The sequence below is a fragment of the Octodon degus genome, unplaced genomic scaffold (genome assembly GCF_000260255.1).
Source record: "Octodon degus isolate 3935 unplaced genomic scaffold, OctDeg1.0 scaffold00114, whole genome shotgun sequence".
In the NCBI taxonomy this organism is placed as follows: domain Eukaryota; kingdom Metazoa; phylum Chordata; class Mammalia; order Rodentia; family Octodontidae; genus Octodon; species Octodon degus.
The window spans coordinates 5,738,585-5,764,375 of record NW_004524690.1 but is presented as its reverse complement, the minus strand read 5'-3'; the positions used below and the strand labels follow the sequence as shown (position 1 = coordinate 5,764,375).

Here is a 25,791-nt window from a genome sequence, read left to right as displayed (position 1 = left end):
GCACCCTACCGCGCGGCACGGCTGCGCCCGACCTGCCTGAGCTCCCGACACCAGTACACACAGCCCCGCTTCAGCTCCAGCCCGCCGCCCTCCCACCCGCGCTCCAGCCGGGTCCTAGCCGTGGCGGACTCGGACCTCTGGCGCCCTGAAACCTGGCGAGGATTTCCTGCGGGAGGGCAAGCCCCGTGGGCGACTGGTTCCGAGGCGTGGACGCTCACTCCACCGTGGCCTGCGATCCCGTCCGGGTTTTTTGTCACGCTTCAGGCCCGGGAGAAGCCCGGCGCGCGTCAGCAATAGGGGTGGGGCGGGGCGGGGCGGAGTTGCGCCTGCGTACTGGGCGCTGATTGGCTGCTCCGAGTGGCGCAGGGCTTGGCGGGAGTTTCGCGGCTGGGTCTGCGCGGAGAGCCCGGCCATGGCTCTGCGGTGGTTGGTGCCGTCCCCGGAGCCTGTGGGGTAAGCGCTGCCCACTCTCGAAGCCCGGCCAGGACCAGCCTGATCTTCTCCTCTCCTCCCGCAGTCTGTGCCTCTCCGAGCTACTGGAACGGGGTAGTGAATTAAGACCCAGTAGTGTGGCGTTAGCCTGAGGAGTGCAGCGATATATCTCAGAGTAGCTTGAAACAAAGCATTCTGCAAATTCTGAGTGAGCTGATTGCCAGGTCTTCCATGATAGGGAAGCTTACACGGGCTGGCTGTGAGTGGTGTCACTTTCAAGACCGCCTTGTATTTATTATGCACTAGACACCACTGACCAGAGAGCCGAACGCAATCTTTCTGGGGGTGTGGACCTTCGGTTCGTAGGGTCTTCTTAAAGGGCATTCTGTGGTGGGCCAGGCGTCTCACTGCTATGAATAAGGGCCTTGCATTCAAAAATAGTTTGCAAACTGCGCTCTGAAAGTCTGTGCATGCGTTGGCCAGTGCCTGAGTGGCAGTGTCTGAGCACAGGGCCTTGGAGGGTGTCTGGGTGCTGCTGGCCTCAGGACCATACCCTGGGGGTTGGGAAGAGAGGACTTCTGGCTCTGGGAACACTGCTTGGAGAAGGCTGTGTTCGTCGCTGTGTGGTGAGGATGGAGGGCTGCAGGACACCGCTGGGGGGATGGGTAGGTGGGGACACCAGCAAAGACCAGTGACCACTGGGTAAGAGGAAGGGAAAAGGAAGTAACAGCCTTGCTGGTCAGCTGAAGAGAGTTAAACTTGATTTGACAGGCCAGTGGTGTTTGTTGCCTTGTTTGGAACTTTTTTTTCTTCGCATTTTTGGGTTTGAGATTTATAACATGTTTTCATGCTTTTCCCCTAAAATGCACTGGTGCACATACAAGATTTTGTATGTTTATCACAGAGCCTTCCATCTTTTGGAAGCCTCACCTGGACTCCATCCTAAAGAAGGAAAGGTCGTTGACCGGTTTTGAGCACAGACAGCTGAAGAGGGTTTACGTTAAAAAGTTTATATGATTCTTGTTTATGTTATGTGACCACTGACCACTTCTGAACTTGGTAATCTGTACCATTGTCACAAAGTAAATTTTTAGTCTACCTTCTTAGGTTTTGAAATTCAAAGCCTGGAAACTTGTTAGAAATGCAAAACTTCAGGTCTCATCCCAGACTTGCTGAATTGGATTTGGGGTGCGTTAGAGGGGTTAGCCTCAGCGGCTTCTTTTAACAAGCAAGCCCTTGAGATGATTCTCATGCGGGTTCAAGATTGAGAATCATTGCTCCATTTTACCATTTTTTTCTTTACTGTGGTTCACAGAAATATTTTATGTCACAGTGCATGTGTTTACTCCTACAATAAAAGTTTATGAAAATACTATATCCTGTGCAATCATATTTATATTCTCTTATATTTCCTTTTTTAAAATACTGGGATCGCAATGTTAAAAGATATTATAGGGTAATTGATAAAATTTGAGTATGGACTCTAGATTAGATATTTTGTCGGTGTTAAATTGCTAAATGTTAAAAACTGCACTGTGACTATGGAAGATAATTTGCTCCTAGGAAAGACATACTGGCAGACCTATAAGGAAGGATGTAGTGTTTCCAGTTTACCGTGCACACAGAAAGCAAATGAGACAAAACATAAACTATGGGTGGATCTGGGTCTGGGTTTGTGGTACACCGAAACCCCTTATACTTTTTTTTTTTAAACAACTTTTCTGTAAGTTTGAAATAATATCAGATGAGTTAGTCAACAAAATATTGGTTCAGACACAGTAAACTGATTTTGATACCTACATACAGTTATCTGAAAAATACTGGTATAATTTACATGGAGTATTTTAAAGTCAAAACTTACATATTGTATTCTACCAGAGTATCCCTGGTACTATTGTACTATGTCTGCTACTGGAAAGATACTCAATACCTGCCCACTGTTTACTGCCATTATTACTAGTACTATATTTTTCTACATTTCTCCTGCCACTGTTACCTCCTTTTTATTGTGGTCCTTATTTTACATTTGTTAATTTTAAGCATGTTGAAGATACGCAGCTTTATCTTTTTTATACTAATGCTCACTGAAGGGATTATGTGTGTGTGTGTGTGTGTGTGTGTGTGTGTGTATGCGTGTATGCGTGTATGCAGTACTAGGGATCAGACTTGGCACCCTGCACTTGAGGCAGGTGCTTATGCTGCTGAGCTATCTCCCCAGCCCTGGAGGGAGTTTTTAAATGGTGGAAAGAGGGCAGTACTGATTTTGAAGTAATGTGAATTTTAACACACATTTCTTCACTTCCTGGCTGTATCTTGCTTTGCTTGTACCTTATGAGGCTGTTAGTTCAATGAGAAAATATGTGTACAAGAACCAGACACAAGATGAGCGGGGTGTTAGGGGCCTAATGCTAGTGTACTTTACTTTGCTCAGTTCCTCAGAGAGTCAGTCACTGCTGGTTGTTGGGGACCTCAGGGACCAACGGCAGGTTTACTTCTCCATGTCCCTGAGGCAGGAGAAGGAGACAGCAATGTCATTTTATGCATTGTTGATATGATTTGATCTATGAAAAAGAAAAATTTTAGAAAGGTTCTGCTTTCTAAAATGATTTTGCCATAACATAAATACCACTGGATGCACACTGTTGGTACAATTAACAAAAATGTAATCTAGAAAGAATTAAGACTTGGAAAGGGTCACAAGGAATGGTGTTTTCCCTAATTTTTAAAATATTTCCTATGCTTCCCCTTTGTGTTTTTTGTGAGTATGTGTATTTTCTGTTTAATAGTGCAGGATACTCGAAGAACACTTTAGGAGGAGCACATTCCATGAAAGATGTAAGTTATATTTTTATATTTTAATGTAATTTTCTCACTGTCAACAAAGCAAAATAATATTCTGTGGGAATCTCAGAGTTTTGGAGATATCTTAGTAAGCTCAAAGTTTCATTGTGGTGTAGAAATACATTCTTTTTCTTTCCACTTGTTCCTATAATGGAGAAAATGACCTTTGTTCACATTTTAGATCTTCTTTTCTGAACCTAGATTTAATTTTATTTTCATTTAAGATAATTGACATCATGTAAAGATGGTGTAACTTTCTAAATTTTTCTACTTTTTCCTTATAGCAATGTATGTTATAGTTTTAAAAAATTGTTTATGATTTCATGCTCTTCTACTTAGTCCATATTATAGTTTTGTTTTTCTTTAGGGGAGAGCCTTTAAGTAAATGTGTGTTAAACACTTTTTTTTTGTGTGTGTGTGATGGTTGTGGTGCTGGGGATTGAATCCAGGGTCTCATGCATGTTAGGCAAGCGCTCTGTTATTATACTATATTTATTTTTGGAATACATTCTAGTAGCTAATTCTAGATTACTTTCTAGTGGCTTGTCCTGTTGCCACTGGCATTTTCCACTAGCACTGAGAATTCCTGCTTCTCAGGTTAAGGGCAGTTGAGACCCACCCTTCCTTTGCTGCCCCTGGCTCTTGGGGCCCTAGATGGTCCCTCTCTGCCTTGCTGCCCTCACCCCAGCCTGAGAGGATAGCTCTTTCCCTGTCCCTGAAGCCCTTGGGTATGCCTGGGATTGTGCTAACCACTGTCCCCAGCTGGCATGTTCTTTTGGTGGACTTCTCGCTGCTCTCCTGTCCTTCCCCTGCCCCTCTGCTCCTGTTACACTTACAGCCCACTGTGCCTGTGGGTGGGGACGTCCTCTATACTCTTTAGCCTTGCTCCCAGGCTCTCTGAGTTGAAAGTCAGAATGCCTGGCGTGAATTTCTTCAGCTCTCTTGTCCTCTTTCTCCTGCAAGGCAGCCTATAGTACAAATGATGGAGGACCCTTTGCCTTGGAGCATCAGCTCTTTTTGCCACTCTGCCACCGTATACTCCATCCTGAGGCATTGAGAGTGGTGTTTTTGTTTTGTTTACTAATTTTAATCCATCTTTTTTAATACCTTCCATAATTTTCTAATTTTCCTCTGTTAATAGTATCCTTCCACAATTGTGGAAGGTGGCCGCCACCTCCTCTTCTTCCTCCTCCTCCTCTTCCTCCTCTTCCTCCTCCTCTTCCTCCTCTTCTTCTTCCTCCTCTTTCTCTTCTTCCTCCTCCTCTTCTTTCTCCTCCTCCTCTTCCTCCTCCTCCTCTTCCTCCTCCTCCTCCTCTTCCTCCTCCTCCTCCTCTTCTTCCTCCTCTTCTTCCTCCTCCTCTTCTTCCTCCTCCTCTTTTTCCTCTTCCTCCTCTTCTTCCTCCTCCTCCTCCTCTTCCTCCTCTTTCCCCTCCTCTTCCTACTCTTCCTCTTCTTCTTCCTCCTCCTCCTCCTCCTCCTCCTCCTCCCTCTCCCCTCCCCCCCTCTGTTTTCATTTGGATTCAGGGCAGCAGAGTTCATAGACTTCGCAGTATATTTGACTGTACTGCCTGTCTTGAAAGCAGGACCTCTCACTGTGTAACCTTGAAGCTGCTGCAGACCTATTGGGCGTGTGGTATTGCTAGGGAGAGTGCCTGTTGCCTTCCCCACATCAGGGATTTAGGCAGTTATAGCCTGGGCCAGATGGAGCCTGGCATTTGTTTTTGTACAGCCCTATAAACTAAGAATGATTTTTACATTTTTAGATAGGGTTTTTTTGTTTGTTTATTTGTTTGGCAGAACCGGGGATTGAACTCAGGCCCTTGTGCTTCCCAGGCAAGCGCTTATTCTACTGAGCCATCTCCCCAGCCTTTAGATAGTTGAAATAAAAATATTTTGTGACATGAAAAAATGATGTGAACTTAAACTTCGGTGCCCGTGAGTCAAGTTTTTTTGAAACACAGCATGTTCATCTTTGCTGTGTCGCTGTTATCTGCTTTCACACCAGTGGCTGAGTTTTAGTAGTCAGAGCTCAAGCCTAATGGCCTTCAAAGCCTAAAATATGTTTTCTTATATAGGTTGACCAAACCCTGGCTTAGATGAGTAAAGGACTCTGTTTCTCTAAAACATGTAAAATTGCTTCTTTAGACAGCAGTAATAGCAAGAGTACCCTTGCTAAGTAAGTCGGATTTGTGAGGTTCTTTGTTAGTGCCAACTCACTGACTGATTTTATTCACTTTTAGAAAGCTGGTACAGAGCACAAACCACCTAATGTGTTTGACTTTATTGATGATTCTGTGAACTCAAGCAGGCTAAGTGAAAATGAGAAACACGAAGAACCTTATGAAACTTTTGGTTAGTATTTTAAATCCTTATGCTAAATTGACATGAAGCTGACAATGTTTAATATATAGTAAAAATTAGGATTATTTTCAAATATAAAAATTAATTGTTTGGATATTAATATGATGTTCTAGGAAGTACTTGATAATTGAAATTTTACCTTCTGCCTATGAATTTGACTACTCTAGGTACTATGTACAAGAGGAATTATATAGTATTTTTCTTTTTGTAACTGATTTATCTCATATGTGTTGAAATGTGTGAGGATTGCTTTTTAAAAGCTAATATTTCATTTTACACACACACACACACACCACTTAGTTACCCATCCACTAGTGGACATTTGAATTGCTTTTACCTTTTGATGATTGTGGATAATGCTGCTATTAATGTGTATGTGTGTGTGGACATACATGTATATCCTCCAGTCCCAGCTTTTTTAATCTCTTTTGGGTATCCCAAAATGGAATTACTGCATAATGTGATAATTCTAGATTCGGGTTTTTGGGGAATCACTGTTCTGTTTTCTGTGGTGGCTGTACCATTTTATATTCTACGAGCAATGCATAGGGTTCTCGTTTCTCTGTGTTCTCCCTCACCTATACTTGATATTCTTTTCTTTACTAAAGCTGTCTCAAGGGATATGAAGCATATTTCATGGTTTTGATTTGCATTTCACTAATGACTAATGATATCAAGTATCCTTTTAGCGTGTTTATTGGCCAATTGTATATTTTCATTAAGAACTGTCTATTTAAACCGTTTGCCCATTTTAAAATTGTATTACTGTGTCATTTTATTATTAAGTTGAAAGATCCAGCTTTATGACTGGTTACAAATGATAGTTACATCTAAAGAGAAAACAAACCCTTTGCTTAGCTCAGGATGATACAGAGTACATTACTAACTTTAAAATTGTGAGGTTGGTATGTTCAATGTTTAAGTAACTATTTATCTGAAAAAAATGTTTAAATGTGCATCATGATGCTAAAATTTGAGGTGTTTGGGCTGGGGAGATAGCTCAGCGATCTAAGCACCTGCCTGGCAAGTGCCAGGACCTGGGTTCTTTCTATCCATGGCTAAAACTGGGCGTGGTAACACACACCTCTGATCCTAGTGCTGGGGAGGCTGAGACAGGAGGCTCACTAGGAGTCCAAGCTTCGTAGCAAGACCCTATACCAAACAAAAATAAACATAAATAAATAAATAAAATTTGAGGTGCTTAAAGAAGTAGCCACTTGCCTTATTGGCCATCTCCTCTGCCCCCGCCCCGCCCAGCTCTTCTCCCCTGCCAGAACCCTGCCATGAACCCCACTGGTTTCCATTCCTTCTCCTTTCAGAGTTGGTAGAACCACCTTTTCCTTAGCATTTCTTTTCTGTGCCTTTCCACTGAGGCCATTGGACTCCTATCTTTTGCCTCATTAAAGTCAAGTTTTTATGCTGCCTAAAGGCTTAGCAATTGAGAGTAAATAAGAAAGCTACAATCTTTCCCTACAAAGGCGGTCTTCATTTACAAATACTGAGTGCCTGCTGTGCTTGGCACTTTGGAAAATGGGAGTGGGCCAACCACTGAAAACCTGTTGAACTGGTCATTGAAGCAGTGGTGTCCCACAAACAGCTTAGGTTACTCTGTAGAAGCATGGAAAGAAAATGTTAGACTTCCTATTTACTTATATCTGTATGTTTTTATCTCATGAAAATATTCCTGCTAATACATGGGTGTAGGAATGTAAGTTTATAATTTAAAAATACCCATGCATTTATTGGAGATGTGGTTTAAATTTTTTATTATTGAGTTGTAAGATCAAAAACATTTTTCAAGTGGCTTGTGTAACTGATTTGTTTATCAGCTACTTGAACAAAGATTGCTTTGAATTCCACTGTAAAGCTGTAAATATACTGCCCAAACAATCACACTTTTAAAGCTTGTACATTCTGTGTCTTGTAGACCCTCCGTTACATAGCACTGCTGTATATGCTGATGAAGAAGAATTTTCCAAACATTGTGGATTATCTATCCCTTCAACTCCCCAAGGAAAAAGAAGAAAGAAAAAGTATGATTATATTTTAACCAACTGTTTGTTCATGCTTATTGGGATTTCTGGACAACTCTTTAAAATAGAAGAGTTTTTAAGAAAACTAAAGTATTTTTTAAGATCTTTTAAGCCGGGTGTGGTGGCGCACGCCTGTAATCCCCTTACTGGGAGGTGGAGACAGGAAGATTGCTGAGTTCTTGGCCAGCCTGGAGTACACAGCAAGATCTGTCTCAAATAAACAAAAAAGATCTTTTGAACTGACTTGTCATATTTCCCCTCAAGAGAACTAGGACATAAATCTTAATATTTCAGTAACTGATTTTACTTATAATGTTATAGTCATTGACATAAAAGATACCCACTTATCTGTCTTTATTGGGTTGAGTTAAATTATAAACCAGACTGGAGGAAATGGCTGTTTATATGATGATGCACAAATATCTATGCGCCTGAGGTCTTTGTGTCTTTTCATGCTATTGTTTGTATCACATATATTTTGTATATTTCTTAAGTTTATTCCAAGATAACTTACCTTTTCTGTTGATATTTGGCAGTTATAAATGAGGTCTTCTACTTTATCTTTCATATGTGGTTGTCTATGCGTGAGCTAAAAATTTCTTCCATTAAGTTTTTACTATTTTTGATTCAAATTTATAAATTATTAATCATTCTCCTTACTCAATGCTAGATGTTGAAAAATAAAGATGTACACTTTGTGCTTAAGAATATCTATCCTCTTATGCTATTATGTTTCCATTTGTGGGATGATAAAACAACTCTACGGGGTCTGGCCTATTTGCTAATCTTCAGCTCTTCCTTCCTGTGCTCTACCTCAGGGCCTTTGCTTATACCATTTGCTGTGCTTGAGTTGCTCTTCTCCCTGTGTCTGCGTGGCTTGGTGCCATGTGTCCTTTTGAATTTCAGATGTCACCGTATCACAGCAGTCTACTCTGATACCTCCCAGAAAAAAGCACTCTTCTTTATCAGCATATTTTCTCTACTTAGTTCTTTTTCTGAGAGCATTTATATCTAACCAACATATCTCTAATAGAAATAGCTAAAGACAGAGGAAGACCTGGCTATGATTTCTGCTGCTCTGCAGGTTCTGGGAACACAATCCAACACATGGTAGGCACTCAGTGGATATTCCAGTTCATTCTTGATGTGTATAGTGTGTGACATGGTGCAGAGGTGACTGACTGTGGACCCACTGTGGTGGGATAGATGTGGCCTGAGGAGGCAGGTTCAGAGTAATGCACCAGGGAGCTCTGGCAGAAAGATTGCTTCCTAAAGGAGTCCTTTGCTGGATAGAAATGCCCAGCCCCAATTTAGCCACCATTCTTCTACTCTCTGGAGACTACTGACATCTGGCTGTGGTAGATCCTGAGGACTGTGCGGCCAGAGCCTGTCACTTCCTCCAGGGAAGTCTAAGCAGTGTGCTTTCAGGGTGGCTGTCTCAGCTGCTTCTGGCTGTATCTTTTGACTTCTTCCTAGCATTTTCTTCTCTTGAACCCTGCATTCTATCTATACACTGTTGTTGTTCTTGTTGTTTTTTAACATTCCAGGCTATGGGGCTCAGAAGATAGCTCGGTGGTCTAAGTGCCTACTGAAACTGGGTGTGGTGGCACACACCTATAATCCCAGTGCTGGGAGACTGAGACAGGAGGATCACTAGGAGTCTGAGCTGCATAGTGAGCTTTTGTACCTAATTAATTAATTAATTTTAAAAATACCAGGCTTTTTTTTTTTTTTTTTTTTTTTCAGAACTGGGGATTGAACTCAGGCCCTTGCACTTGCCAGGCAAGCACTTACTCTACTGAGTCATCTCCCTGGCCCCATCCAGGATGTTTTATATTGCTGTTCTTTTCTTTCTGCCTTAAATGCCCTGTCCAGCACTTCTTTTCCTGGGTATTTTCGAAAGTCAGCCCAAGTATCGTAGCCACATGTCTACATTTTCTCTGAGAGATGCTTGCTAATTTATCACTCAGTATTATCTTTGGTCTTCATACTAGGCATTGTACCCTTTAAAGAGGGGCCTTTCTCACTTTTAAAATATATTTCTCGTATTTTATGTTTTGAGGTTGATATTAAATATATATTTATGAAATTGAATTAAAAGATGAATTTTCTTCCATTAGAAGTTTGGCTTAGTTTTTTTTTTTTTTTTTTAATAAGATGAGTTATTCTCTTCTGTATCATGTAATGGTAAGCCTAGTAAGCCTAGGGGATTAACTTTCTTTTTTTGAGATAGCGTTTCACTATGTAGTTCTGGCTAACCTTGAACATACTATGTAGTCCAGGTTGGCCTTGAACTGTAAGCAGTCCTCTTGCCTCAGCCTCTCAAATGCTGATATTACAGGCATCTGGCATGGATTAGCTTTATATACTATTGATAGCTCACATTTCTGAAACTGGAAAAGAAAGGCACAGTTCTCAGGGCCAGAGAGTGCTGCAGCCCTGCATCACTATTACTTAATGTCTAGTACAGACCGATGTGGCCTACAGGTAGGAGGATACAGGACACAGCAGTCAATCTAGGTAGGTGACTGGCCTGCGCATGACAAAGAGGGTATCTCATCATTATGTTGAGCTTATTGTCGTGTTAGACAAACAACCTATAGAAGATTGAGTAAAATGATTGTATGTAAAATACTGATTGCTTGTTCTTTGGTGCAGTTCCAACATGTCTGAAAATGAAGCAAGTGAAGATGACTCTGTAAAAATTAGTGCAAAAAAGGTATGAAGAAGCATTCCTTTCTACCTTAATTTGTAGGATAGTTTGTATTTTATTTAAATTGGGTAAAAATAGAGAAAAGTACCCTATAAAATATTTCATCTCCTGTTTAAATTGGATTCAAATAGAGAAAATATTCCACAACTATGTTTTTCATAGAAAAAACATGTTTTAGGCAATTGTTTTATAATAAGAGTGCAATTTTTTTTATCTAAGGTGTTTTTACTAAAGAGTTCTCAAATTTCTTATGTACCTAATCAGTATTCATATTGCTTATATAACATGTTTAGTTTGTGACGTACAAACGTAGAATTGTGGGGGAGATTTATCTAGAGCTCTTTATGTTTAATGTCTTCTCCTCTAACCATGTTGTTATCTATGTAGTATGTTCAGTTTTGAAGTTAGAAATGATAAATATGAATTCTGTAGCTTTCTGCCATTACAGTAGAACATAAACATCTGTGCTTTCTAAACTAGTGATGCTGTTTCCTTCATAGTCAAAAAGAAAACTCAAGCCCCTTAGTGATGAGTATGAAAGTGGTGACGAAGGTGACATAAGAAGAAAAGTTAAATCAGCAGAGAAAATGAGTACACAGCAGCATGAAGCTATTCCCGCTGTGGCATCTTCAGACTCTTTGGAGAAATCAGCTGGGCCAGTCACCCCTAAAAGGACAGGCCCCCCCAGTGCCCAGGCCTCTCTTGGAAAAGTGACACCAGAGACACAAAGTCAACCGGTAAGAGTGGCTGCCATTTGGTTGGAGAAAAAGAGAAGCTTACTGAAAAATGGGAGGAAAGGAAAGCATTTTGATTTTTTCCTTCAGTTCTTCTAAGTAAATTTAATATTTTTTATTATAAAAATGTTTATTTGAGAAAATTTAGGCTATGTGAAAAGAAGATAAATTCACCTGGACAACCTAAAAGTATCCAGCATGGCTTTTTTGTTTTTAATCTGTACTTTTGCTGGGCTTTTGTGACAGTAAATGTGACCATCTAGAAGTGTGATCACTGAGCATCCTAGTGTCATTGTACTGGATGCATGCAGTGTTCCTTCCATGGATGTGCCATTGTCTAATCTCTTACTGAGAACTATGGCCCTGTAACAATTTTAAAGGCTTTTAAGTTCTTTATAGCTAAACCTTTACACACACATTTGATCATTCCCTGAGAAAACTATTGCTCTGACAATATTTCTGGGTCATATTTGATCTATAATTCTTGACATATGTCTTTTGGTCAAGTTCTTAATATGTCATTGTATGCAGTTACATTAATGTTTTGCATGATAATTTATTCTCAAGTTTGACAAAAGAATTATAACGTCTCTTCCCCAGTCTTCTGCTTTCTATCTTCCACCCTCTAAACACAGACAGGTGGCCTTGTAACTAGTTTCTTACATATTCTTCCAGAATTTCCTTCTGTACAGAGGAATGTATTTCCTTTTTTTAAATACATAAACAGATGTACATACATGTTGCCTGCCTCTTTGTTGAGTCTGTTGTGCTGAATGCCCATGTGCACTTGAATTTGGGGCTGCAGGGTGTAAGGTCAAATTGACAGTACAGCTTACGTATTGTGTTTTGTTGTGTCTTGGTGAGGTAGCTGGTAGCCTACTTAATCTCAGTTACATAGAGGAGATTTTTTTTAATCTCACACCTTTGTGGATTTTTTTAGTTCTTTCGTCTTGTCTGTTTTGTTTGAGGTGGAGGTTCTTGTTTTTGTTTTTGTTTTTGTTCTTGTTCTTGTTTTTTTTTTTTTTTTGAGATGAGGCCTTGCTGCGGTGCTCAGGCTGATCTTAAAATTGTGGGCTTAACTGAGCGTGTCAGTACAAATCTGTAATCCCAGCATTTGGGAGGCTGAGGCAGGAGGACTGCTGAGAGTTCGAGGATAGCCTAGGTTACTTGGTGAGTTGAAGGCCAGCCAAAACCACGTAGGAAGGCCCTGACTTATAAAGGACAAAAAAACAAAACTTGAGCACCTGACTGATCTTTCAACCTCAGCTTCTTCCATAGCTGGGACTACAAGAGTGTACCGCCATGGACCCAGCTACTTTGCAGTTTCCAGATATTTTTCAAAAAAAATATTATTGTTTTTAACAAATTATAATGGATACATTTGTGGGATACAATGTTTCCTTGATATATGTATACAATATATAATGGTCAATCAAGTTAGCATGTCTATTTTACTTTTTTGGTCATGAAACATTTGAAATTTACCCTTATAGATATTTTTTGAAAGTATTTTCTGTACTAAGCTATACAGTGGATCTGAAAATCTTATTCTTCCTATCTAACTTAAATGAACCTTGTAACCAGCCCATTGTCAGTCTCCCCAATTCAAGCTCTTAAAGTCAGCATGTTCTTTCTCAGTTGAAGATATCTGTCTTTTATTTGAATTATTTGGTTCATTTACTTTTTATGTAGTTATTGACATGCTTACATTTATGTTTACCATCTTGCTGTTTTTCACCTGTCTCTTTTGGTTTTTGCACATGTATTATTACTCTTATAAAAGTTCATTTTAAGGGCTGGCAAGATAGCTCAGCGCACTAAGCACCTGCTTAGGCAAGCGCAGGGATCAGGGTTCGATCCCCAGCACCACGTACCATACTGACCCTGCCCCTGGGCACGCTGAGTGAGTTCGGGTATGGTGGCACATGCGTGTAATCCCAGTGCTGGGAAGGCTGGAAACAGGAGGATCAGTATGAATCCTAGCTGTGTAGTGAGACCCTGTACCAAATGCAGCTAAAAAAAAAAAAAAAAAAGCCCATTTAAAAATAAAACTTGGGCTGGGGATACAGTGCCAGCCTGTCAAGCACAAGGTCCTCAGTTCAATCCTTGAAAATAAATAAATAAATAAATGAAACTTTAGAGGTAGGTGGTGGCACACACCCTTACTCCCAGTACTCAGGAGGCTCAGGCAGGAGGATTGCATGAGTTGAGGCCAGCCTGCACTACACAGTGTCTCAATGCCCCCCCCCATGTGTATATATGTATGCATAACACTTCTACTATAGTAGCTCCAATAAGTATAGTTCTTACACTGTTTCCCATTTACCTCCACTTTTGTCCCTTTTTAGTATTGTTTTCTCTATGGCTTCTTAGCTATGCTGCTGTTTCTTTTAGTTGTCACCCTGGGTTAAAAATGTTTATTTTTAACATGTTCACACCGGGCCCACAATTCATGTCTCAATGCTGAGAGGCTCTGAACCACCAGTGGTCATGCATGACAGTCCCATTGGGTGGCATGGGACAGCCCCATCTGTTGGTGGAAACTGCTGGATGGGATAGTTATGAATGTTCTCCTAGTGGCTCATGCAAGCGGGACTATGTTAAATTAGCAACAACTACTTAGAATCTGTGTATTAGGACTTCACATAGCCCTACTTCTCTACCTGGAAATTATATACATGTAATTGCATAACAATATCAAAATTCCATTTTCCATCCCCCATCTTCTGTGCTATTTTTAATCTTCTACTTTACTCGTACATATAAATCTGATCTTACAGTATTAAGATTTTTGTTTGATAGTTTTCTTTTGTAAAATTATAAAAAAGTCTTTCTTTCTTTTTTTTTTAATGAGCAGAATATATTTATTGAGAGAAAGAAAGCTCCTGTCCAAGAGAGGGACAGGAGGGGGGCCCGAGTGGGTAGTTCCCCGGGAAGCTGTCTCTTCCAGGGACTTTTATAGTGTAAAACCACGTGGGGCTAAGGTGGAGAGAATGGGAACTTGCTTAGGTGGGCAGGAGGTGGGACAAAACTATGGTCAACCAATGGGATTAAATATGGGACAGGGTCTTTTCCTGTTGGGGGTTGGAATGCGGGACAGGGTCTCTTTCTGTTGGGGTTTGAGCTAGTGACTCACTTGGGTCTTTCCAGGTGATGGATACCTATTTAGAATATCAGTCCCAGGTGCTACTCGTTTAAGTCTTTCATTCTTTACCCATTTTTCTTGTCCACTTCTCTTACTGCCTTCTTGTGGATATGTGCCTCCATCTCATGCCTTTTCCTTCAGCCTACAGAACATCTAGCATTGCTAGAGTCTCTCAGATTTTATCTGGAAGTGTCTTTATTTCACTCCTAATTATTTTTTAAAATATGTTTAGTACAGGGTCTACAGGTTCTCACTATGTAGATCGGACTTGTAGTGATTCTCCTGTTTTCAGCCTCCCAAGTGCTGGGATTACAGGCATGCACCACAACATCCAGTCTCTGTTGCCATCTCAGCATGCCCCAGGGGCAGGGCCGGCATGGCATGCCAGGGAGCACTGTGCTCTGCCTAAGTAGGTGCTTTAGTCTGCTGAGCTATCAGGCCGGTCCTTCACTCCTAATTTTGAAGGATATTTCACTGGATATACTAGAACTTCAAATTGACCATCTTTTTCTTCACCTCTTTAAATATGTTTTTCTGCTGTCTTCTAGTCTCTGCTGTTTCTGAGAGGTAAGTCTTGTCACTACTCTTCTGTACATTTGCAGGGTACATTGCATCTCCAGCTTCTGCTGTGATTTTTTTTGTTTGGTTTCAGCACATCAGCTAGGACATATGCCTAGATGTATCGTATTTATCTCCTGCAGGGTTTGTAAGACTACTCAGTGTAAACCAGGAAAAGTTCAAACATTATTTCTTCAAATAGTATTTCCACCAGATTATCGCCGTCTTCTTTTTGAATATGTGTTATACAAACTTTGGATGATTAGATATTATATTTTTCCTTGAGTCCATTTTTCCTCCAAATTACCCTCACCTACAAATATAAAATTAAACTAAAGCCACAACTACACTATGTATTATTCATATTTATATTATTATATGTTCTGGGACCCTTTGGCTTAAGATTTTCTCATACCTACCCCTAGGTGCCATTTGTCTTGGTTAGGAGCAGATGGCCCTGGGTGAGTGCATTCTCCAGTTTAGGGCTCTGTTGTTCTGCCTGACAGAGCGGGGTGGGTTCTAGACTTGGGCACCTGAGTTCACCTTCTGTCAGGGAACCCAGTCATATGTTGCCTATTGTGTGATGCCTGGGTAAAGTTGTACCTCTTTCCCCATTTCGTGCTTGTTTATGACAAGAGTGTTGACTTAGGACAACGCCCAGAATATACCACCCCAAAGTATACTTCTTTCATAGCCTGAGAAATTGTAGACATGGAAGTAGCTCTGAAAAGGCATGGGTTTTTTAGTTTTGTTTTTAAGACAGGGTTTCTCTGTATAGTTCAGGCTGGCCTTGAATTCACTGTGTAGTCCAGGCTGGCTTGAGACCCCTGGAAGTCCTCCTGCCTCAGCTTCCCAGTGCTGGGACTGTATTTGTGTACCTCTATACCTAGCAAGCTGTGGTTCTATAAAAGCAATTTGCATCTATAAAGGGAATCTACAGTAGTGAAAGTATGTATGTCAGGAAGTAGGCGGCAGCTTATCTGAGAAACTTATCTGCATACAAGAGCATCTTTACTCACCCCACATTTCCTTCTCAAGCTTCTGTGGGCTCCCTCTCTCAGAAGCCCAGGTTGCTGTTCGATTCGTAGCTCAGGTCTCATGTTTTGTGGACTTCCTGGGAGTGGGCCTTAGGTGTGTCAGTAATTAAATATGGTTTTTCTCCTGTTGATTTGTCAGTTTTTTTTTTTTTGGCAGCCTGCACAAAGAACCTAGAACAGTGGAAAGCGAGATGCTATCTCAAAAAGACAAAACAAAATAAAATGTTAGCCAGGTGTGGTGGTGCATACCTGTAATCTCAGCACTCAGAAGGCTGCAGTGGGAAGATCATTGCAAGTTCCAGACCAGCATGGGGTACAAAGTGAACTCAAGGCCAGCCGGAACTACATAGCAAGACCCTGACTAAAAAGACAAAAAAAAGTGGTGGAGAAGAGCCGTTTTTCTCTCCTGTTTGAGCAGTGGCACAGCACCTGCTTGGAAAGTACAAGATTTTGATTCCCAATACAAAAAAAAGTGGTTCTTAATGAGGCTGCAAGCAGAAATTTGAGCTAATTCTTTGTTTTTGTTTTTGTTTTTTTTTTATGTATTTAGTACATATGTATTAGTGGACAGGGTCTCACTGAACAAATCGAACTCACAGTGATCCTCCTGTTTTCAGCCTCCCAAGCACTTGGCTTACAGGCACACGCCACCATGCCATCTCAGTTGCTATCTCAATGTGCAGAGCTGGGGCAGGGCCAGTCCCACACGGGGATCAAACTCTGATCCCTGTGTCTGCCTAAGCAGGTGCTTTAGTCTGCTGTGCTATCTGGCCAACCCTGAGCTGATTCTTAAATAAGAAAAATTCAACTTCATTGCATTGAGTGTTAGAAGTCAACAGGAAGTTTTGTTTTCATTTTCTGCAGTGTTTTATCTGTTAGATATTTGTATGACAATGTCAATTTAGACCTAAGTGAGAATTTTAGCTTAAATATTGATGAACGGTTTGATAATACTGTCTTCCTCTCCTTTCTTTAATCTCAGGCTCTCACAATGTAGTCTCAGCTGGCCTTGAACTTACAGTCCTCTTGCTAAGCCTCCTAAACATTGGTACAGGCATGTGCCTGCCACTGAGCCTGGCTTGATAATAACATGTTCTTATGTATTGAGTTCACGAAAGCTTTTCTTAAATAAAAATCTATACTTTTAATTTTTTCGGTAGAGAATTCAGAAAAAAAAGAAGACATCTCCTGGGAAAAGGAAGAAAGCAAAAAGTAAACCCGTAGACCCAGGTACAAGATGATATTTTATACTTTGACTTAGGGATTTCCTGAGAAAAAATTTATTATTTGTTAAAGTTCTAAATTGTAAGTTTGTACAATTGCCGCTTCTAAAAAGTAACATCTGACTTTGGAGCGACATTGTTTTCCAATGTTATGAAAAATTTCTACACACAAGTCTGAAAGAATATTATAGTATATATTTATATACCTACCACTTAAATTTTACTTTATATTTTATTATACTTGCTATCACTTTCTGTCCATTATCCCACTTAACAGTTTGCCTCAAGCATTACTTGGGGAGCCCTTTTGTTTCTGCACTGACTTTACTGAGAATGCCTTGGGCAATGTCATTTCTTGAGCTGAATAAATTTAATAAAATTGTCATCTTTACATTTGTTATATTGTAAAAATTAATGAAAAAAAGTTCAATTTTTGGCCATCTGCATTGAAGTAATTGGTAAGTGGTTAGTATACTTCATTGTTTAAAACGTTTTTAAAATAAACAGATGTCAGTATACTTCTTCTGAAAATACTTAGGTCATACATCATTAACTTGACAGAGTTTAGTGTTTGTTTACATTTGTTTTTGTTAATACAAAATACTGATACAATGAAATGCCTGGGTCTCAGGTGTGTAGTCACTTGAATTTTGAAAATGCAATTATATGTGTAACTCAAAACACTATGAAAATCTAAACACTTCCCATCACCCCAGAAAGTTTCACTGGGCCTCAGTCAGTCCTCACTTGCACACCCCCAGAGGCAATTTCTTTGGAAAATCTTTTTTCTACCATAGGTTAATTTGAACATTCTGTAGTTTCATGTTGATGGCACGCACATTTTGTTCCCTGGAGATTCATCCACACTGTTTGGAGTCATTTTTACTGCTGAGTAGTATTCCAGTGCATGACTATATCACATTTTATCCAGTCTTTTATTGATGGATAAGTGAGTTGTTTTCAGGTTTTGGCTATCAATAAAGCCACTGTGAACCTTTTCATACATGTGTTTTGCAAACATGTTTTTATTTGTATTGGGCAAGTATAAAGAATATATTTGTTGAATTATAGGATAGGTGTATGATTAAAAGAAACTGTCAAACTTTAGAGACTGTTTTTCCCAAAGCAGTTGTGTAATTCATAAGCTATAATTTGATATGTTACTAAGAGTATAGAAAATAACTTCATAGTAATTTTAAAGTGGGCGGGGGGGGGAATAAATGGGTGAAAAAGAGAACCTCTACATTGTAACACATAATATCTAAAAAAATACAAGGCTAATAAAACATTTAAATAAAAATCTAGAATACTTACATAAGTATTAAATTTGATTATTTTTTATGAAAATAGACTACTCAAAATCCTCCTTTTTTGTATATGTGTGTAACAGACATTTAAGGAACAGCTAATTCTAGCCTGTGAACAATGACACAAAAGATAAATCAGATAAACCTGTGTGGGTGGAAATTTGATAAAATGGTATTTGCTGGTCATGTCTTCCCTATGGAAAGGAAACAACTTCTATGACACAGCACACAGATAAAAAGTCGTTCTTGAATGTAATGAGTCAACTCACGTTTTAGATTATAAATGTAAATCTTGTGCTTTCTGTTGTAAATGTATACTCACCACTGTTCTAAGTTGTTTAGTAACTAGTGGCTGTTTCTTGCTCTTTGCTAAGATAAAATTCCTGTAACCCTCACCAATTCCTGTTACCAAAGTTGGCTTACAGAGATGACTTCAAAAGGAAATTAGATGGGCTTTAACTTCTTATAACCTCGGGCTATGCAAGGCTGCCTGCAGGTACTCAGGTGCAAATTAACCAGAAACTGAAACAAAAGCCCCAGAAATGTAGTTTGAGTTGTGGTGCCAATCACTCTGAAAGCATTATTTTGTGTCAGACAATGAATTTCTTTACCAAACTGAATGTGGTCATTCAATGAATTTACTTATCAAACTCAATGTGGTTCCAGGGTATAAAACCCCTTCCTGCTTCCTGGGCCGCCGCCTTTCGGTCCTCTCCTGCGTGAGAGCAGACTGGGGGGCCCTGAGCTCAGTAATAAACGGCTTTCCAAATTAAAAAAAAAAAAAAAAAAAAAGTCGTTCTAAATGAATTAAAGATGTAAACATGAAAGGTAAAAATGGAGAATTTTTAGAGAAGATATGAATTTATTACTGTGAGTTGAGAGGTTTTCTTAAACAAGACACAAAAATCTTAGTAAGTGTGACTTCGTTAAACCTAAGAACTTTTATCAGCAGACCACAAGGGAAGGCGCTGGATGCAAAATGAGCTGAAGACACTGAAACGCATGATAGCCTAATAGAAATATGAGCAGATAACAGCAGATTTTCCAGAATAGTAAACATAATAAAATAAAAATTTAAAGAGGGTCCAGCTCTGCATTACCTTTCTATTACTGTAACAAAATATCTAAAATAATCAACTTACAGTATAAGAGAAAAGGTTTATTTTGGCTCACAGTTCTGGCCTGTTTCAGTTCGTGTCAGTTGGCTCCTTGGGTGAGTGGTAAGGCCATACATCATGGTGGCAGCACGGGACAGGTGGAACTGCTCAGCTCCTGCCAGGCAGCAAGAGACAAGGAGCAAAGGGGCAGGATACTACAGTCCTCTCCGGGTGACCTCGCATGACTTGTAGACTGACTGTGAGGCCCCACTGAGTTCTGCCACCCAACTGAGTTCTGCTGTTAATACATGTGGAACATTCAGCTGAAACTGTATCAATTACTAATTACAGAAATCTAAATTGCAGCTATAATGAAACACCCTTTTGTACCTACTAGACTGGTAAATATTTGGTTTTTCAGTTCCATACTATTTAACAAGATTATCCTCAGTGGAAATCCTTAAACCAGTATAGTCACAAAGAGATATAATTACTTTGATAATCATTTCATCCACCCTCTGATAATGTTGAAAATGGGCAAACACTGAAAACCTAGTAGTCACCCGTGAGCGTATTTACTAGAAAATCTGATACACGTCCATAAAACATATATTTATGTTAGCAAATGTTAGCAAAACCTGTTACAGTAAAATTGATAATTGTGGTATATTTATGCCCTGGAATAGAATACAAAAGTTGAATATTCACTTTCATGTCAATGTAATATGGTCAAAAACATGCAAAACTACATTGGTTAGGATTATATTCATGAGCAGAAAAGTTATTATGGTACCCACAAACTTCTGAATGGTGATTACCAACGTGGTGGGCAGGGGATATATTTGAGGAGGGCAATTCAAGGTACTTTAGTGTCTGTTAATGTTTGCATTAAGCTGTAGTGTCGCCCCATGGGCATCGTTTTTATTCATCTTTGTTTCTCTCACACATAAATGTTATTGTGTATAGAAAATAAAGCATAATAAAGATTGTTATGCTAAAATGAAAAAGGTTAAGTTAAAGAATAAGTTGTAAATAATGGTTCTTGAGCTTTAAAAAAAAAATCTTCATTAGCCTTGAGAGTGTAAGGAAGAATTCATGTGGAGGTATTATTTTCTAAAAGCCAGACTATTTTTTACATATTATCTGTTTCTTTAAGATTCCTTGTACGCTGAAATTAGGTAGGGATTTGTGAACCAAGAGGATGGTGGCTGAATTGGGGTTGGCAGCGTTGTGGATCTGGTCTGTAAACATTACCAGAGTACCAATTTGTGCTCCTATTATATCTGTTTTTATAAATCAGTAGCAACTAAAACAATGGAATGTTTGCTGTGTGCCAGTCATCACAATGAGCGTTTAATATCACTCTCACTTTCAATCCTCAGTTGTGAAGTATAGATGGTATGCTTTTTCCTATTTTTATAGATTTTAAAAAAATGAGACTTAGACCAGAAAACCTGTCTGATCTTGCAGTATTAAGTGTGCTCAGCTACTACGTTGAGTACCTATTAATGCATAGGAAACTATCACAAAACTTAGTGGTTTGAAATTATAGTCAGAAAAATATGCTCTATGGATAGTTAGGCTTTTGCCTATTGTTGAAAATAAACTTTTATTGGTATACAGGTAGATTCTTTTTTAGGTGTGATTCTAGATCCTTTTGTACTACATTTCAATAGTAGTTAGTTAATTTCAATAGTAGGTTAAATAGCTGGGCCATAAGGCCAACCATGTTTACTGTCTGGCACCTGTAGAAGTCTGCTGCCTGCTAATTTGCAGTCATCACTGTCTTTATTTCCCTAAGCTCGGGGTTGGGCAGTTTTGCTCGTTCCGTGGCTGCTCCCAGGCAGAAGCTGTGAAAAGTGGCTGGTGCCTTGAGTGCTGCACACAATCTTTTTTTTTTTTTTCTTCATGTGGTGAGCTTGGGCTCTCCTGTTGTTTGGTATATAGTGTTATTATATATTAGTACAGCTTTTCAAATTAATGCACTGAATATTCTTAGTGCATTTATACATGACCCGTTTTTTGGACAGTTATTTAGCAAATACAGTGATGATGGGGACTTATCACCAGTTGTGTCAGATAACAACAGATGAATAAGGCACAGCACGGTATTCAGGAGTCCCGATGCTTTGGCAGCAGTTTGTGACAGTAAAGGTAGACGTTTGGGGACTGAATACAGCTCCCGTAGGATTTTCAGCAGTTGCCATCATAAGTAGTTTTTGTTTCAGGCTTCCAGAACTGTTAACTGAGAACCAAATTGTGAATGATCAACATATTAAATTGAGCTTTCTTAATATTCTAGATATTTCTGATAGTATGCATATTTGGTGTCTAGAAGGAAAGAAAACCAGTGACATCATGGAGTTGGATATTATTTTGTCTGCAGTTGAGAAAACTCTCCTAGAGTATAAGTAAGTCTTCTGATGTTGTGATTCATGGATCTGATAAATTTCCCTTGAGGCACCACTTTTGCTTATCCTACAGTATTTAATATATAATATTTTTGTTATTGTTATGGTTTAGATAATTTTACATTTCCATAATACCCAGGATACATATATTAGACTAATTTCAAATTATTGGATCATCCATTCTAACCTGTTTCTGATAGACTGATCTTGCTTGTATTTTCCTTTTGAAATAGTGGTTTTCCTGCAGGGTTATTGGTTCTGCTGTTGAGCTTGTTTTCCTCAGGGCTGTCAGGTTCTTGGTCCCAGTCAGCTCCCCTGAGAGGGATGGAGTTGGACAAGCCCTGGGCTGGGAGTCTTCATTGCTTATCCACAGAAGGCTCATCCACTCCACTTCCACACCCTCCAGAGGAAGGGAGGCAGCACCAGGAGGCAGTCATTCTCTAGGCTGGGGATTTGACAGAGACCTGTGAGAAAGGAAACAGCTTCCCCCAACTGGTCTCCACCTGTTTTTCTCCAGGCAGGGTAATCACAGCCTAGTTGTATTCTCTCCTTTCCCTCTCTGCCACTCTCCTCCCCTCTTCTCCCCACAGTAAATCCTGAAAGTACAAAACAACACAGAGTTGTTTTTGGAAGGGTGGCCTGACAATGTGAGCTGAAGGATGGGACCAGCCGGCCACACCCTGAAAGCTGCTGGTTTTCCCAGAGCGCCATCCTGGTGCTGGCAGCCAGCAAGGGCCTAAGCAGGAGCACCGCAGTCATGAGTCAGAGGAGGAAGGAGCCAGCAGCTCTAGAGATGACAGCATGAAGCAGGCAGGCAGAGGCTATACCACAGTGCCTGGGTGACCACAGGGTGGAAAAAAGCAGGAAACAAGGATAAAGGAAGAAGTCCTCTGAGCCACTTGGCATTTAAACCAGGAATGTTCTTCACTTCTGCTCCAAGGCTGAGTTTGGACTTCTCACAGTGCTCTGGGGATTTGTCTGCCACCTGCCTGCAACAAGGCTGCCATCCACAGCTAGGGGCATCATGAAAATTTAGAAAGGCTGAACTTGCTTTTTAGAAGGAACTGCACATAACCTACATTTGAGGCCCCTCCACCAGTATCATATCTTGGACTTTATTTTCAGGGGATTCTGAGGCAGCTGTGGAGAAGAGCCAGGAAGGCCTGGCACAGTGCTCTGTGCAGCTCCAGAGCAATCAGAGGGCAAAACCCTCAGTAGTGCTATAGAACGTGCTGGCAGGTGCTGAACACCTGTGTCCCACCAACTTTGGTCAACCCACTCCTGTCCTGAGTCTAATCCCCTTGCTCTCATCTCTCTGCTGTGGCTTCCCCCGAAGGCTTTGGGGCAGAATGCTGTCATCCAGGATATTCTGTGTTTCCATCACCAGTGAAATTACATTCAGTCTCATTTGGAGTAGTTTTGTTAGCCATTCTGATAGGTGTGAAATATAGGGGTGTTCTCTTACTGTGGCAAAAACAAAGTGTGCCATGAAGCATTTTTAAATGTTTAGTTTGGCATCTTCTCGTGTAGCACAGCTCTAGAACTTACTCATTTTGGACAGATGAAGCTCTGTACCCATTAAATAGTTCTCCATTTCCTCCTCCCCCGCAGTGATCACTGTCCTGCTTTCTGTGTATAAATCTGATCACTGTAGGTGTCTCATGTAAGTGGAGTCATGTATTGTTTGTCCTTTTGTGGCTGACTTGTTGCCTTTAGCAGTCTCCTTGGGCCACATCCACATTGTAGCTTGGATCAGAATTACTCCTAGTTTTGGGGCAAGTAGTATTCTGTCATGCGCATACCACATTTTCTTTGTCCATCAATGAACACTTGAATTCTTCTCACTTTTTGACTACTGTGGGCATTACTGTGGACATCGGTGCACAAATAGTCCCTGTTTTCAGTTCTTGTGATCATATACCCAGGAATGGAATTGTGGGGCCATATAATTCTGTATTTAACATGTACACAATGGGGCTGTGATCTTTAAGTTTCCCTGCTGAGCTTGAGCCAACAGTGGCACATTCATGATTGTCCCATCTAGGACGGCTTTTTATTAGTTTTACTAATTAGAAAGTCCACCAAAAGTGATTAGGTTCATTTGTACCACCAGTGGTACAGGCTGCCCCAAGGTAGAGTCGTGGATGTACAATCAGTGGTTCATGCTGGTGGGAATGTGTTAATATTTTTGAAGAACTGCCACAGTTTTTTGCTGAACTGTACCACTTTACCTTTACTGCTGTCAGTACACAGAACTCTCAATTCTACATTTTTGCTAACATTTTCTGATTTTTATATATAATTGCCATCCCAGTAGGTATAAAGTTGTATTGTGGCTTTCATTTGCATTTCCTTTATGATTAGTGTGATTCTCATATTCATGGTGGTCATTTGTATATTTTAATTGAAGAAATACCTGTTCATGTTCTTTTTCCATTTTTGAATTGGATTCTTGAGGGGAGGCTGAAATGTTGAAGTTTTACATATATTCTGGATATTATCCCTTTGTTAGGTATATAGTTTTACAAATATTTTCTCCCCTTCTGTGAGTTGCCTTTTCATTGCCTTGTTTCCTTTGTGCAGTTTTTAAATGTGATGTAATTCTGTTTGTCTATATATGCTTTTGTTCCCTTTGCTTTTGATATGTAAGAAATTATCACCAAGTCCAATGTCTTGAAGCTTTCTCCTATGTTGTACTGTAAGAATTTTAGTTTCAGGTCTTCATAGCAGTACTTAACCTATATTGAATTGGCTTTTGTATATGGTGCATACAAGATAAAGACCCAGCTTTATTCTTCTGCATATATTTATTTTTGCCAACACAGTTCGTTGAAGAGACTACCATTGTCCAATATATAGCTTTGGCACCCTTGGAAAAATCATAAATATGTGTTTGTTCCTAGGTTCAGTATTGTGTTTTGGTCTTACAAATCTGTCTTTGCCAGCACCATCCTGTTTGGATAGTATTAGGCCTCCAGCTTTGTTTTTCTTTTCCAAGATCATGTTTGGTTATTTGAGATCCTCAGATAATTCATGAGTTTTAGGATTCTTTTTTCTATTACTGTAAAAACTGCCATTGGAATTTTCATAGGGATTTCATTCAACCTGTGGATTGTTTTGGGTAGGGTGGACATTTTAACATTAAGTCTTCCAATCCATGAGCATGAATGTCATTTGTATCTTCTTCAGTTCTTCCACCAACACTGGCCTTCTGGGTTTGTTTGTTGTTTGTATAGTCACCAGCTTAATGGGTATAAAGTAGTAGTACAGTTTTGGTTTTCATTTACTCATGATTAGTATTATGGAACATCTTTTCATGTGCACTATAATCATTCATATATCTTTTTGGAGAAGATGGGCAATATAGGTGAAGAGATAATAAATTCTAAGGAAGAATCAAAAAGAATGTGACAGATTAAAAAAAACTGTAAAAATTCAAACATCAAAATGATTGAATCTATAATATGTTTTGGATTTCAGTATGTTTTAGATTTTGGAATATTTACACAGATTTTACTGATTCAGCTCCCCTTATGCAAAAAATAACATCTGAAATGCATAAGCTTAATGAGTATATGTAGACTAAGAATGCACATTCTTCTCAAGATCTTACAAAACATTTACTAAAACAGACCACATTCAATAGAACACTCCTTACCTAATGTAAAGTGGAAATCATATGTCTACCTTCAGGCCATCATGGAATTAAATTAGAAATCAGTAACAGAAAGATACCTAGAGGATCTAAAAACACTTGGAGATTATATGATCTACTTCTTAAGAACATATGGGTCAAAGAAGAAATTATAAGAGAAATTTAAAAATATTTTTGCATAAGGTGAAAATGAAAACAGAGCTTATCAAATTTTGAGGGATACAACAAAAACAATGTGCCAGTC

The 25,791-nt window shown here is 39.7% G+C and overlaps 1 protein-coding gene across 1 annotated transcript in view; it reads left to right on the top strand.

Annotated features, from left to right (window-relative positions):
* The first annotated feature begins 380 nt into the window (after positions 1 to 380).
* The window catches only part of Cenpu (centromere protein U), a 31,061-nt gene continuing 5,650 nt past the window's right edge, over positions 381 to 25,791 (top strand). The window contains exons 1-8 of the mRNA XM_023699683.1: positions 381 to 453; positions 3,219 to 3,267; positions 5,514 to 5,625; positions 7,562 to 7,667; positions 10,326 to 10,386; positions 10,881 to 11,117; positions 17,015 to 17,084; positions 21,784 to 21,892. Coding sequence (XP_023555451.1) covers positions 413 to 453; positions 3,219 to 3,267; positions 5,514 to 5,625; positions 7,562 to 7,667; positions 10,326 to 10,386; positions 10,881 to 11,117; positions 17,015 to 17,084; positions 21,784 to 21,892 — 785 coding nt within the window. The 5' untranslated portion in view covers positions 381 to 412. The remainder of the gene's footprint in view (positions 454 to 3,218; positions 3,268 to 5,513; positions 5,626 to 7,561; positions 7,668 to 10,325; positions 10,387 to 10,880; positions 11,118 to 17,014; positions 17,085 to 21,783; positions 21,893 to 25,791) is intronic.